The 15,343-nt window shown below is 40.7% G+C and overlaps 1 protein-coding gene across 1 annotated transcript in view; it reads right to left on the bottom strand.

Moving 5' to 3' along the window:
- Positions 1-15,251, bottom strand: part of LOC121952489 (reticulon-4 receptor-like 1) — a 97,507-nt gene extending 82,256 nt beyond the window's left edge. Inside the window, exon 1 of the mRNA XM_042499209.1 lies at positions 14,656-15,251. Within this exon, the coding sequence (XP_042355143.1) occupies positions 14,656-14,668 (13 nt within the window). The 5' untranslated portion in view covers positions 14,669-15,251. The remainder of the gene's footprint in view (positions 1-14,655) is intronic.
- Positions 15,252-15,343: the final 92 nt, after the last annotated feature.

Here is a 15,343-nt window from a genome sequence, read left to right as displayed (position 1 = left end):
CACTTTCTCACACGTCCCTCATCTGCTGTTCTCTCACATCACTCCATCTTTACTTCCTGTCGTCACTCTGAAGCACGCATCAAACACGGACTGCCGCAAAATAGAAGCTTCTTCTACAGTAATTTCAAGCATCTTCATGCGTCAGTGTCTCTGTGTGGTGTGCCTGTGCACCTTTGCGTGGGCTTTGCAATGTGAAGTCATTTTTGGCTTTTTCCCTATTTGTTCTCGGGCTAATTTGGGAATTTAGTCAGGACTTGGATTTAGCATCAGTAAAAATGGAACAGGATGAGCATCATTAAACCCACTAGTGGGTCCTGGCAAATGTTGTTTTTTTTTCTGTTTGTGTGTGTGTGTGTGTGTGTGTTTTGGTGTGAGTGTGTTGGAAGTGAAGGCATCTGCTGAACAACCCAGATCTCCTAAAAAGTACAGCTGAATGGTACACAAGGGAAAGAGTTAGTAATGTTTTTTTTTTCGTATAAATTAATCAGTCAATTAATTATTGATTAATAATTTAGCTGATTAAACATCAGAGAACTGTGAAAAATATGTGCTGCCAGTTCCCAGAGCCCAGTGTGATGTCTTTAAACTGTGTAAAAAAAACACCTGCACCAGAAAATATTTTCCTTTTTTCTTAGTAAATGTACTTTAGCAGTTATTCAGTTATCAAACTTGGTGTTGACTTATTTTCTGTCAGTCAGTTAATCCATTCAGTGTTTTAGCACTAAATAAAGGGGCAGAAAATAAGCACTGCAAAGGAAAGACAAGAAGACAAAATGAGGAACTCAGTTATCTACACTCAGTCACCAGTTTATTAGGTACACACAGTTAAACACAACAGTGTTTATTTCTGTTGAAATTATTTTGGAGGTGCAGTTTAATTGTACTAGATTATACTGAGATGTTTTAAATATTTTGTTCACCACTTCTATAACAATGAAGGAACACTACATATTCAAACATTGCTAAAACAGTAAACATTATTAACTTCATTAAGACAGGATTTATTTTAGGACTGTTGTATTAGACTGCAAGAAAAGTCGAATTCAGTTGCATTTATGTGTCTTATACAAGCAGCAACCTCCAGGGCTGAAAAAATGATGGAAGTGTCAAAAACTGCAGTTCATCATAACGACCCCTTGAGGCTGGCTCCAAAACTGAGTGGTTTCCCATTGACCCTCATGTTAAATTCACATCTTTACAGCAGAAATAAACATGTTTTCAGCGTCTTTTTTTTGTTATGACTCGCCTGTTCAAATGTATTAAAGCTTAAAGTTATGCATAATTACAGGCGTGGCTGCCATGTGTGACTGTTGCTACCACTGCGACAACACTGATTAGGTTAGGTAACCATAATGTAACCCCAGATTCACAGAGTATAGAGTTTTGCAGGAATGAGTCCTAAAACCCATAATTTTGTGAGCATTTTAGCATTTCTGGTTCCCTCAAAGGAAAGTCAATAGGCTTTTTGAATGGGTTTTTGGTTAGGACAAAATAAGGGGTTAACACAAGCTTAAAAGACTTTTAACATAAATGATGTCAGTAAATGCCCCACTGAAGAATTTTGAAGCTTTTACGTATCTTAAAGAAGGGCAGTTGCTAACAATTGGCTAAATGAGACTATAGAACGCCATGAAGCCAAATACAGTTTAACACTTGTTGTGGTTGTGAAGTTGCAGTGATGCCACTGTGGTATAGTTAGTTCATAGCCTAACATTATTTGTTTTACATCTAGCGATCATATTCATGCTTCAAAAAGTCAGTTTGTGAAGATCATCTTGCTTGTTTGCCCCAGAGCTCATTTTCTGTAATAATTCAAAATCCAATGGAAAACATCCCTGTGCCTTTTTGATGAGGAAACCATGGCAATATTACGGGCGGGCCTCCCACATGATCCCTGCAGCTCACTATAGGAGTGTGTTTTTAATTTATAACAGTTAATTGCAATGTTTTGGTCAGCAGCATTTAATTTTACAGAGGAGCTGGATATTCAGTTTTTCCTTACAAATTTTAGTACATTTTGTTTTAATGGTTTTAAGCCTGTTTTTCCCAGGCAAACATTGGTATTATCGCAGTTTATCATTGCTGTAAATGCTCCAAGCTAGCCGCTAGCATTAGGCTTATCACCACCCTTTCGTCCAAATACTGTTACTTCTGGTTCCAAAAATTCAAAATTGCAATGGCAAAATACAAAACTCAAGGGTTCAAAACACTAGTCCACAAACCAATATCTGTGTCTATTTTTTATACAGTAAAACGGTCATACGGTCATATAAAAAGAATATACCTCCCATTTCTATGATGAAAATGTGCTCAGCAGAGATAAAGAGCTGGAAAGTATAAGTCTATTTTCTCCTGGTCAGCCTGCTTGTTGGGAAAGGTCGGGTGGTCCTACACCTTGTGCACTTGTATTAAGTGTGTATCATTTCAACAGAGCTCTAACTCTAAGTGTAAGCACCAGTCAGAGGCAGATGGGCTCGTTAATGCAGTGATGTAGTTATGTAAGAGCTGCTACTGCTGCCTCTCCTGTCTGTCTATACTGCAGTACAGAGAGAGAGGGAGAAAACGTTAAAGAGAGCTTGGGAGTAAGTCGGCATATGTGTGTGTGTGTGTGTGTGTGTCTGTTAGAATGATTATGTATGTGCAGACACACACATGTTTTGTGCGTGAGCTTATAGGAACAGTGCGGGACAGATGGGGATTGATGTGGTAAATCAGGAGGAATTGACTTGTTGTCCTGGGTTTGATGAACTCTTCTCCCTCTTTAACCCATCTCCGTCAATTCCCCACATGCTGAGTAACAGCCAGTACAGGGCTCTAAACACTTTACTGCACAGAGTTAGCAGAAAGGGAGCGAAAGAGACAGCAGAGAGAGAGCCTCAGAGGCCAAGGGAACAAATAAAGAAGGAAGGTTGTGAGGCAGTTTCTGTACATGCATATTAAAACACAAATACTCAAGTGCTCCATTTGCGATTTGTTGAACGTGGGTAGACAAAACAACATAAATAATAAATGAAAATGACTTTTAACTATAAAGTATCTAAAGTACACTGCTTCAATGTGAACAGATCATATGAGGTTGAATTAATTTGTTAACTATAAAAAAGGTCTAGGGTTCAGAATTCTGATAGAAGCATTTTAAATGTAAAATCAGATCTCCGTGGAGGCAAAATCATTTGCAGTCCAAACCGTCAGTTCGTCGGTCAAAAATAACATTGCCAAATGATTGAATATATTAATGAACACAGTCAGAAATAATAACAAGATTAGGGCAAATGCATTGCCTTCCATAAGGACCATTTTAGAGATTTCTCACTGACACCCCTGACAGAAACACATCATCATCGGTGCTTTCCAAATGTTGCAGATCACTGTTACAAACATCCGCCACCATCATAGTTAAAGGTACACTATGCAGGGTTTTCGGTAACAATTGGTAGACATGTTTGCGAGTGAAAGTGAAAGTAAAAGCCACCCCCAGATTCACTCTGACCAATCATTACTGACATGTTTAAAACAGTGTGTGATCATGATACACTTTGCATTGTTGCCAGTCGTAATGTTTACACGTTTCGTGTCTTCAAACATGTAATGCATTGTGAAGAAGTCGTGCCAATTTAAAGTATTTCTGTAAGACTGCGTTGTAAAACGAAGCCATGCTACTTCCACCTTTCCTGCTGATACACAACAGGTGAAATTCTTAGAGTTTCTTGTCAGGTAAACATTAATATAGGCTACATAAGAAGGCGTTCAGATTGAAAACAGCCCTGCTTAAAGAAAAACCAAGGGGCTGCGTTGTTGGGACATATTGTTTCAGTACACGTGAGACAAGAAAATATGATCCAGGAAGGCCGATTGGAGTACCAGATCCATGAGTTTGAGGGACTTAAGAGAGGCCAAAGCAAAGCCTGGGGCATCTGAACAAACATGCAGTGCTTTCCTCTTGAGGACAGTCTCAAGATACCGCCTTATCTCAGAGGGACGGCAGTCTCAGGTTAAAACTAACCAACAGGCATATGATGGACAGTGTGGAGGGAGTTTAAATGCTGCTCATTGGCATGCCACAGATTTGCCAATTAAAAAAAGTCTTTGCAATGATGACTCATCCACTTCAAAGTTGAAATAATTTCAAAATCGAGTGTTCCTGTTCTTGTGCCTCAACCTTGTAAACATCCCATGCAAAAATCTGCATGTGATATCAGGGCTGCTGCAGTTCGAGCAGGCTTATGGAGGCATGTTAGGTACCTTATCCTATTTACTTACTTTCTGTCTCTACAAGTTCAGTTTCCATGGTAATAACCAGGGAAAAAAACTATTTATTTATATTTTCAGGGTTGTTTGTAAAAAGAAGATGCATATCAAGAGCTTATCTAGAATAAACCCAAAGTAAGGGCTGTTGCTACAATAAAGTACATGCATGCAAACATGTTACAGAGAATGTGAGTGGCGCATATCAGAATAATGTGGAGAACGAGATAAAAACAGAACCGAGGCAAAGTGAAGAAGAGGAAAAGAGTGAAAAGGATGGACTGAGCCGTGTGATCTGCCGTGAGGAAAGCAGCAAGCCCATACTGCTGAGAGCTGTGGACCCCAAACGCCTTATCGGAAACCAAAACAGCTATCAATTATTCAACAGGTACAGAGTGAACCAGCTACAGAGGAGAAGACTTGGGAGGAGAGGAGATTTGAGGGGAGGGGGGGTTGGGCAGATATATCCTGCAAGGGAGTTAGACACAAAGGATTTGATTTCCTTTTTTCTTTTTCTTTTTTGGTCAGTGTGTTCAGGAATGTGCCATGTTACTTTCTGAGGCATCTATCAGGAATAGAGGAAAAAATATGGGACTTCAGTGAGTTTATATAAATTTAGTTAGTTTGAAGGAACAGTTTAACATTTTTGGAAATATGCTTCATTGTCTGAGAATGAGGTTAAAGATCAACATCAGTCTGACTGGACAGGAAAAGGCTAATGTGCACCTCATGCACCAAGTAAAGAAAATAGCCTCAGGTCCTGATCACACAGATCATGTTTTAGCAGCCCGGGGCGGCTTTTTGTAATGGTTTTCAATGAGAGGGAAGCATTTTGCTCATTGCTTTTGCGTTGCTTAGTACCTCGCATTTTCCACTGTACCTGCCCCACGGCTTTGCAGGATCGGCCTAAACACTTCGGGTTAAGAAAAAGTCAACTCATAGCGTAAAAAGCACCTGACATCATTTGTGTTTTTCCCCCGTTATCCAATCAGATGAATTGAGAGGCGGGCCCTCCATGGTGGCAATGACAACAAGTGTAGCGTACAGTTCATGGTTTGTGTTAAACTAACGTTAGCTCACTTTCATAATTAATCAAATTTCTAACATTTTACCAACCGTAACTACGTCAGATTATTGACAACAGATTGTCAATTGTGCCTGATTTATCCTAAAATAAGCCTTGAAACAATTATCATTCAGGTGAGGCTCCTGGACCGGCTGGTGTTACTCCCTGTGATTTCTCCCGTCTTAAGCACCCACAAAGATGTAAGTTTCCTCGTGACCGTTGACTGTTTTGGACGGTCTCTCACCCTAAATCAGAGCCAGAGCAAGTGCCCTCCACCAAACTTTGATCTACAGCTCTGTGAGTTTACTTCATAGCAAAACAACAGTTGAGCTAAGGACAGGTGATTTAATGGATGCTTGGCAACAACTTTTGTAAAAGGAGCAGCAAACAGCAAAAAGCGTTATGTCTGATCGGGGCAGACTTCAACAAAAAAAGGCAGTGCAATGCGCCTAACGTTTTGCAACCTGCAAAACATGCTCCATCTGATCGGGGCCTCTAAAGCTCACTAACGGACATGCTGTGTTTTGTCAAATTTGTGATGATGTAAAAACAACAGCTTGTGGTTTTAGGGGGAAGTTTCGTGTCGGATCTATTTCTTGGCAAACAAAAGCTGCGTGCAGTATCTGTCGTCGTGGTTGAGAGGTTTTGTATCAGTGTGACTGCTCAGAGACTAAAGTGCTAACCAATGTGGCAACCTGCTGTTATGTGAAAGATGGATGTGATGTTGGTGGGTTACAACAGACGGCACTAGAAATAATGGGACGGCGTCCCCTCAGGTGGTCTTTGGGTGTGCTCAGCCTCACAGAACTTTTGGGAAAGAAGGCCAATATACAATAGAGCATTTGCATATAAAAAGCATTTGTTTGTGGTCTTTTATTACAGACTTTTTCAACAATTATAGGATTGTAATTCTCACTCATATCTTTTATTTTTGTTTAAAAATATTCTGACCCGAGGCTGACTAGACGCCTCAGTGACACAAATCAATCATCCCCCATGTTCTATGACAGTGCTCCAGCTATTGAGCCCTTCAGCGAATGCAGACCACATTTCACTGCATGTGTGTTGTCCCCCCCATTGATATGATGTGATATGAGGCCATGACTTCTCCTCTTTTTAACCTCCTTGGTAATTAATCACCCACCAGCAGAAGCTTTATTGGTCCAGTGCGGCGCAGTGCATTCTGGTAGTTGTAGGTTTTCTACCTCTTGAGCAAAAGCAAATGCCACAGCTCTTTTTCTGTTTTCTCTGGTCATGTAGCACCAGTATATGCGTCTCTCTGCCGCAATGACAGTCTAGTTTTATGACAAGACCATCTTTCCGAAAGTGAAACACATCTTTAATGTTAAGCTAAGCTACTCTCACTATTAAGCACAGACGAAGATTGAGATCCATCTTCTCATCTCACTGACATTTTAAGTTTATGGCTTCAAATGTCACGAATACCACCCCCTCCACAACATGTCAAACACTGCTGGGTTTTCACAACTCACTGCATCCAGCATCATCCCAGCCCTGCCATTTTACCTTACACTATATTGTATATACCATACTCTCTTATCATGCTTTAGTACATTATATATTCAATTTGAATCAATTCAGTTCAGTTTTATTCAGAATAACCTATATCACAGATCACAGTTTGCCTAAGATGGCTTAACAGAAAAAAAAGGTCGAAACAATTTGTTGTAGTATAATTCTGTATTAATACAGGAAAATACTAAGTATGATCATATTCTACATTAGACTGGTGTACTCTGTTTCCATACACTATAACTAACTTTGTCTTAAATAACTCTTGTATAGTTTCTATTTTTACTTCTGTTCTTATTTTAGTTTTTTTTATATCTCTTATTATTTACTTCTTCTATTTATCTGTACTTATTTCTGCCCTTGTGCTGCTGCTTCTGCAACACCCCGAACATCCCCTCTGGGGATTAATGAAGGCTTATCTTATCTTATATTATAAGATAAGACACGCCGGCGTTAACATGAATAATAGTGGCTCATACACTTCAGTCAGCAAACAAGGGTGCTGCTGCAAGCGAGTGGTTTGTCCAACTGCCTCTCCCTCTGGAGACAGGAAAATACAAAGTTCCTGGTCCAAAGATTGAGAAAGAAAGTCAGCCTGAAACACACATACACACACACACATACAATCAGCTCCCGTAAGCTCAGTTTTCACTCGCCATTGGCTTACTCTCTGTTCTTTCCTCCTCCAGGTAAAGTCTGTTTCTCATCCGTTTCTTAATCACTCATTTTCTTCCTTCGTCCATCTTTCTGTCTTACACTTTCTCTCTGCCTCTCCTTCTCTCTCTGCATGTTTGCATCAGTGTCTGCTTGGTATACAGTATAAGTCCTCTAGTCCTCCAGCTCTGACATTTACACTAACGATTCCTGATGCTCACAGACAAACACACATGCACACACTCACAAAATCCTTATGATCACTGTGTTCTTGCCATGTGATCGCACACATTTGTGTGCCTTTCATCCGAAAACTTTCTTATACTCATTGACTGACACACCCATGTATCGCACTCAATGCCTCTTTGCATAACACACACACACACAGTTTATGCACATGTAGTTGTAGCTATTGCTAAGTAAACCTGCAATCAGAGGCCTCCACAGGGCTCCTGATAGGGATTAATGTCTCATTTGATTGGGCACTCCATTCACAGAGGACCTACCTGCTGTGTGTGCGTGTAGCCGGCTCTCAAGGTGAACCGCAGTGATTCATAAGCAAATTAGTGCACCATATTTACCAACAAATCAGCAACAACTTTGCTGCAGCCGCAATTAAACAAGTAGTGTTGCAAACCATTTCATTTTGCTGTGCTGGCCCTATGATTTTTACCACTTTTTGTTGATTTGAACAAAAAAATCTTCAGGTATTGTTTGATTTTGCTGTAGCAGACTCTTTGAACTTGCAGTGCAACATAGCGAAACATATCAAAAGTGCAAAGCAGTATGTTTGAACATAAAGATTAGTGTGGAATTGAGCTTTCTTCGGCAAGAAAGTTGGAATAAAACACCACAGGGCCGTTGTAAAATGCCATTTCATGCTCTGTGCTGCATAATTTTGTAACACTTGCTGTTTGTTTATTTAGCATCAAAACAATTCCTGCTCATTAAGTGTTTCTTTTTTTTTGCACTGTGTTTGTGAGAGTTCACCAGTTTAGAAGCTCGGAGCTGTAAAACATCAGTCCCTGTAATTATTTTAACGCATTTAAACACGGTGTATCGATTGTGAACGCTGTGCACGTTCCAGAAAATTGTTGTGCAACTTAATGATGAAATAGAATTCAGCAGGCAGACCACACTGAGCTCAGGATACGGCAGAAGAAAGGAGTCTGTGAGTGACCTTGAGATCAGGCAGGAGGAGCGGTTGCAAAGGTCATTGATATGCACAGCCATCGCACGGACGCTGGCTGTGTGTGGCGGTATGTGTGTGCTGATGCGTTTCATCCTGTTCTCCGCTGTGACTTGCATTAGAGATGTAATTGATTATCATATGAATTCCATTCCAGTCATCGAATCCCAAGACGGTTTAGCTCTCTAATATGATATATCCACAGAATCCTCACAAAGTGCCACATTGCCCATATTTTGTCCCCTCTGCATAATCTGTAAAATCTGTCCGCTGCCTCAGGATGTCTGTACTGCAAGAGCAAATTTGGATCAATCTCAGCACTCAATTACCCCGCCATTTGGTGCTTCACGACCCGAATAAACATTTTGTCACTAATCCATATGTTATTATCATCCACCAAGGCTATCATAGATTCAAGTAAACACACACACACACACACACACATACACAAAAGCGCAAAACAGCACCAGTAGCTTCTAATTGTTTTGACTGTAGACTTGACAACGGCCTGCAGGCAAAATGTATGTGTGTGCCAACACAACTGTCAACTCGGAGAAACAAAGTAACGATGTGACATGAGTTTTTGTCGCAGTGGCATCAGATGAAGTGATATTCATCCTATTTAAAAAGTAGCTATATAGATGACAAATGATTTCAAGCTAACTAGCATGAAGGACATATTTACAGGTTAACAGTTTTGCATGAATATACTCTATGAATGTATGAAAATGTTGAAACTTCTCATTTGTTCAGGCTAGAGTCGAGCAAGAACTCGATAATACTGCTGGAAAGTTTCACAATCAGGCCAGATTTTTTTCACATTTGGTCCCCGACAAAGCCATTGGCCCTCAAGCAAGGTTGAGGCTATAGTCAAAATGAACAGTGACTTGCAATTTTCCCATCGTATATTGATATTGATCAGCGGATTCCAGTACTGAGCTGAAGTTCGTTATATATTATCATGGCTGAAGGTAATATCACGGAACATTCTTCAGATATTGCACATTTTCGTGGATTACAGTACATTCATTGGCGGGGGCCGACAGGGAGAGCGAGAGGATGAAATCACATTACGGGGTAATGATAAAAAGAAGAAGAGAAAGTGTCGTGCCTTTAGAAGATGGAGCTCCCAACTCAAGAAGTAGGATTTTACTCACATTTCAAATCCCTGAAATGATGGCGTCCTCCATAAAACTTGAACTTGTGTGTCTTAACGTGTTACAGAAACACCATTAAATCCATGGGCGTTACATGCTGTTCTGTAGTCCCCATGAATTGTTTAAATCAGAGGTTAGAAGAGGGGCACAAAAGGAGCATCAAGAAGCAAAGATGCTGCCATAACTTAGTCAAATATGAACACACAGACTGAACTCACATTTTAGATTCAGCGTGACTAACACACCCCGTGGTAATCAAAACTCCGATGTCCTTTGCAAATAAACACCCCAAAATCATCTTAGAAATCACAGAAAAAAAGAATACTCATTATAACTTGCCAAAACGTGCCTAGGATTCATCAGGATTTTATGTTTTCTTCAGTATCAAAGTACTGCAGTGATGGTTTTCTGTAAATCCATGGGTACATTGCAAACAAGATAACCTGCTAATAGCTAATTCAATATACTTTTGATTTTGCCAATCGCCAAAATGTAACTATATAGTCTAGAAAATTTGTAGTGTAAATATGTATGTAAACATGACAATATTATATATTTAAATACGAAGTAAATAATGTAGACAGTTTAATGTTAGTGCAAATAATAACTTCTGATATTTGCTCACAACTGTTTTTTTTAGTTCCAAGTTGCCTTTTATAAAGTTCCTGACACAGGCAGCAAAGCTCTATGAGGACCAAACCACAGATTATATTGTCATCGCTTTAAGTCAAAATGCATTTGGACAATGTTTTCAAAATCACTGTATTTATCACTGTATGCATTGCCACAGCCTATTTATAAAATGTTTGCATAGTCTGATCATGGGTTTTTAATCATCAACATTTCTGAAAACTCCAAACACATTAAATTCCAGAGGATAGCACTTTGCTGATTAACAAACACTCTCAGGAGTCTCCCTAAAATGCCTCAAAACGATGCCATCAATTTTACCGTGTGTTTTAATCTTAAATGGCATAATGAAACGAACTTATGTAGCCTTGTTTGAAAGGAGAATTATGAGGCTAATTTTGATGGAGACTGTGATGATGCAGAGACATTTTTCAATCCCTTAAAAAAAAACCCTGTCAATCAAAATGCTTTCAAATCCCTGAGAAACATCTTTTTTATTGATCAGTTGCAATTGATTTGCTTGTCTGATCCATCACTGTCATGTTTACTCTTAAAATGATCCACGCATTCTGACTGCTGATCAGCTCAGCTTGTTAGTGTTTGCACCTCACACTGAAAGAAGGTGTTTTCTGAATGAAATCATGGCCTTACTTTTTGAGTGCTTTGTGCATTAGGTTGGCAAAAAGCTGCTACATGTACATATAGCCATGACAGTAACCAATGCTTCAAATATGGATGTTGCTGAAATTTTCTCATAGTTGTCAATTATGATATGGCCTTAACTCAAGAATTGAGTCATGGCCATAAATGTGTTTTGTGAGCTCACAACGACCTTGACCTTTGACCACCATATCATAATCAGTTCATCATTAAGCCCAAATGGATGTTTGTGCCAAAGTCTAAGAAATTCCCTTGAGGCGTTTCTGAGATATTGTGTTCACAAGAGCAGACAGTCGAACAACCAGAAAGACATAATGCCTCCAGCTACGACTGTCACCAGCGTAAAGGCATGCAAAAATTCAATGAATAGTGCTTAACTATGACCAAATTGGTATCAGAATAAGCCCGGGCTTTATTAGTTTAAAACATCACCAGATCCCTTCTCTTAGTCACATACGGTAAAAAATAAAAATGCATAACTTACAGATATTGATAGATAGATAGATGGAGAGATAGAAGGAGGGGGGCTATGACATGCAGCAAAGGGCCACGGGTCAGATTTGAAACCCCTGCAGTTACAAAGGCCTCAGCCAATATGGGGCGCACACTTCAGGTGAGCTAAAATACGTCTGAATAAAGTAATACAGTTAAGCTGTAACATCATAGAATATGCCGAAAACAAAGCTAAATCGACTGATCATTTATTGACTGAGTTAAAATGCAGCTGTTTTCATAATCCACTAATCATCTCATTTTTTTCATTCTTAAACTGCAAATATTTGCTAGTTTAAGCTTCTTAAATGCGAGGAACTCCTGACATTTACGGATAAAAAATGATAAATTGAAAAAGTAATGGGCTGATGAATCAATAATAAAAGTAATCATTAGTTGCAGGCCTCGCTAAAAACAAAACAAAAAAATCCAAATTCGACTGTGTGTGTGCACTTTTGCAGACTGTGACAGAGCACAATAAAGCCTTTAATTTGTGTTTCTCATAAAAGAGCTTTTCTTTTCATAACTAATTTTAAGGCATGTGTTTTGTTCACCCAGTGTCAGTGTGTACGTGACTGTGGAAAGCTGTAGATAAAGAGAGAGACAACTTAAGAGTTGGAGACAGAGGGAAAGTCAAGTAAGGGAAACAAATCCAGCTTCAAACAAGCTGGGAAACAAAGCTTCGGCAGCTACCCAAACCAGCCAGCCTAGTAGCCAATCAGCCTGCCAGGCCGCTCTCCTCTCAGACTGGGGCTGGCAGCAGGAACTGGCCAAGCAGAGAGATAGAGAGAAGAACGAGAGACAAAGAGAGAAAGAGAGAGGGAGTTTTCATTACACAGAAACACTTCTCCTCCTTCTCCTCACATGCGCTCTCTTGTTTCATCCCACCGCAGAGAGATACTGTGGGTAAAGGTGACAGACATAGATAACTGTATCTCAAGCAGACTGCACAATTACTCTGAATTTTATTATTGTTACTGACAGCCACATATTTGTAGGAGGAGATACAAAGCACACCGCATCAGCCATCACCGCTGTTTGTCGTGTGTGTGTGTGTGTGTGTGGGTGTGTGCTATCCATCTGAAATTACAGGAAGATTAAAATAAAGCTTGTCTGCCTCCAGCCAGCAAGCTCTCGCTCTGTCTTTCTTTTGCTCTGTCATACATACGCACACATACAATGACAGCACTAATCAGCCCTCTGTCAAGCCCATTAGGTCCGACCCTTAATGAGGAGATCGCCCAGCTTGTGCCCCGACTTGGGCCAACCAAGTGAGCTAATAGATAATGATGTGCATGGATGTACGCGTGTTGTTTCCCTCCTCGGTGTTGGGCTGCAGTGATATGACAAATGACAGACTCCCAGTGTCTCTATTAAAGAATGTTTTTCTATTATGTTCTCAGAGTTCAGTCAGCCGTGCGCTACACTCATCACAGAGCAGCACCCTGACAATTTGCCTTTCACAGAGCCCCAATGTAATTTTGGGTGGAGGTTGGTGTGAGGGGATTGGCAGATGAGTCACCACTTCACAAATACTTTAAAATGTCTCTCTGTGGTGTGTTTGTGTATAGGGGAGACTGGGGATGATTCGAACACTTTTTGTCTCAGCACCTATAACTCACTGAATTTTAGTGTTAGAGCTCTCAAATTTTGGCCCAAAGTACCCTTGTTTTTCGACTACAAATAGAATCTTTTTCGACTTCTCCAACTATATCACAGAATGCATTATTTGATATCAAATGCCAGGAGCTCCATTGTTACAACCTGTCCCACTACAGGGGTAAGATGTAACAATAAGAGTGAAATACTACAACTTACAGAATAACAAAAAATACACACAAAAAACTAATACATACACCAATAACCAATTCTGACTAAGGTCTATCTCGCTAACTGGACCTGTCAGATGCTTAGTACCTCACATCGAGTGAGTTCAAAATACGAGTCTGCTGCCTTCGTCACAACTTCACACCTATAAAAAATTATTTTGGCTGTAAAATCTGCACACTTCTTCACAAATCTATGAATTTCACATTCAAGGTCAGGATAGAAAGGGTCATGCCACAGATGCAATATATGACTCATAAGTCACCCCTTCGTAGTGAAAGTGGTGCTGTTACAACCATCCTTAGTCTCTCCTGCTTTAATGTTTTCAATGAGTGGTATTTTCTTAATTTTAATATCAGTTTGTGATATTTAGAATTTGTCAAAAGTTAATTATAAGACCTTTCTCATCACGCACGTGCACGTTCGTGTACGCACGCACGCGCAGAAAAAGAGGCTGACAGCAGGAGTGGAGCCTCCCTGTCAACACATACACAGGCAAGGTCATCCTGGTAAAACTTAATGTCTTTTTCCTCACCACAAAACAGCCGCGTGGCAGTGTGATAGTAAACAGCTAGGTGTTGGGCGCGTGCTGTTATTCACTCGCCCTCTCGTCCACAGGGAGAGCCACCCCTCTCCCTTAGCGCAGACACAAGTCAAAATATCCTGCTGTTGGTAGGCTGAGCGCCTCGCGCTGTCACGCCAATATAACCACACACACATACAAGCACGCGCGCACTCAAGCCATACATGTGCGCGCTCACAAAGAGCCCAAACAGGTAAAACTTTGTTCCAAAAAGCACAATTGTGAACTTTTCCCCAACAATTTCATTCTCACGCGCTCTCTCTCTGCTTCGCACGCTCGCGCGCGCAACAACAGCACCAGCCGTCCTCGTGCGGGCAAGTCCTACAAACTGCAGTGCGGCAGCGGTTCGCTATTTTAAGAATAATTTTTACATGAAGTGGATAAATATTTAATTCCCTTCCCATTCCAGGCCGCCAGCGCGGATAAAGGACGGCTGGTAAGTTGTTAAGGTGGCATCGAGAAGCTTTTCCAGTAGCGACTCCATTTAGCCAACATTAAAAAAAAAATACAAGAAACAATCATAGAATTTCAACTCACGGACACACACGCACACATCGATTAACAGCCCATCCGCGCGCGCTATCGGTAACAAAAACAAGTGAATTAGTCTTTCTCTTACCTCGCCTGAACATATTGGCAGCGGCTGTTTGGACCGTCTAGTGGTGTCTGTGCTGGAGTAGCATCCTTGAGAGGGTCCAATCCTGTGCTGCTGTTTGCTAAATTGTTATTTTGATTCCCTTTGAGCGCTGGCAGGAAGGCGGTAGTCTTGTCTCCGCGGTGGCTGTTGTTTTATGAAGTGAAGGCGGTTGGAGGAGGAGAAGGAGGTGGAGGAGGAGGTGGTGGAGGAGTAGAAGGGGGTCGGGAGATGTTTGACAAAATTAAAAATAGAAGGTCCAGCTCTAGAAACGAAGTTTAAAGAGGCGATGAAAAACACCGTCCCGATACACTCAGATGTGTTTTATTTCAACTCACCGCCATCTGGTGTTTATGAATCAATAACATTTTGACTTTATCTGATGCCCGAATTTAAGAGACATACGCTGTCGGCAGCGGGTTGAAAATAGCACCCCCAAAAAACAGGAAAGTTCCTTTTAGCCTATGTCTTCATCGTCTCCCTCCTGTCAGGTTGCAGGGCAGGTAGAGTCTGAAATGTGCTGTGTGTGATCGTCAGTGTGAGTCAGTGCCGTCTACTGTCTCCGTTACCGGAGAGCTCCGAGGCAGCCGCTTCAATCCCCCTCCAACAGTGAGATGTGACTGATGAAAGCCAAAACAGCCCTCTCTCTCTCTGTCTGTCTCTCTCTCTCTCT

This window comes from Plectropomus leopardus, chromosome 13, assembly GCF_008729295.1.
Source record: "Plectropomus leopardus isolate mb chromosome 13, YSFRI_Pleo_2.0, whole genome shotgun sequence".
NCBI classification, from domain to species: domain Eukaryota; kingdom Metazoa; phylum Chordata; class Actinopteri; order Perciformes; family Serranidae; genus Plectropomus; species Plectropomus leopardus.
The sequence above is the reverse complement of the archived record's forward strand: the minus strand, read 5'-3'. Positions and strand labels throughout refer to the sequence as shown.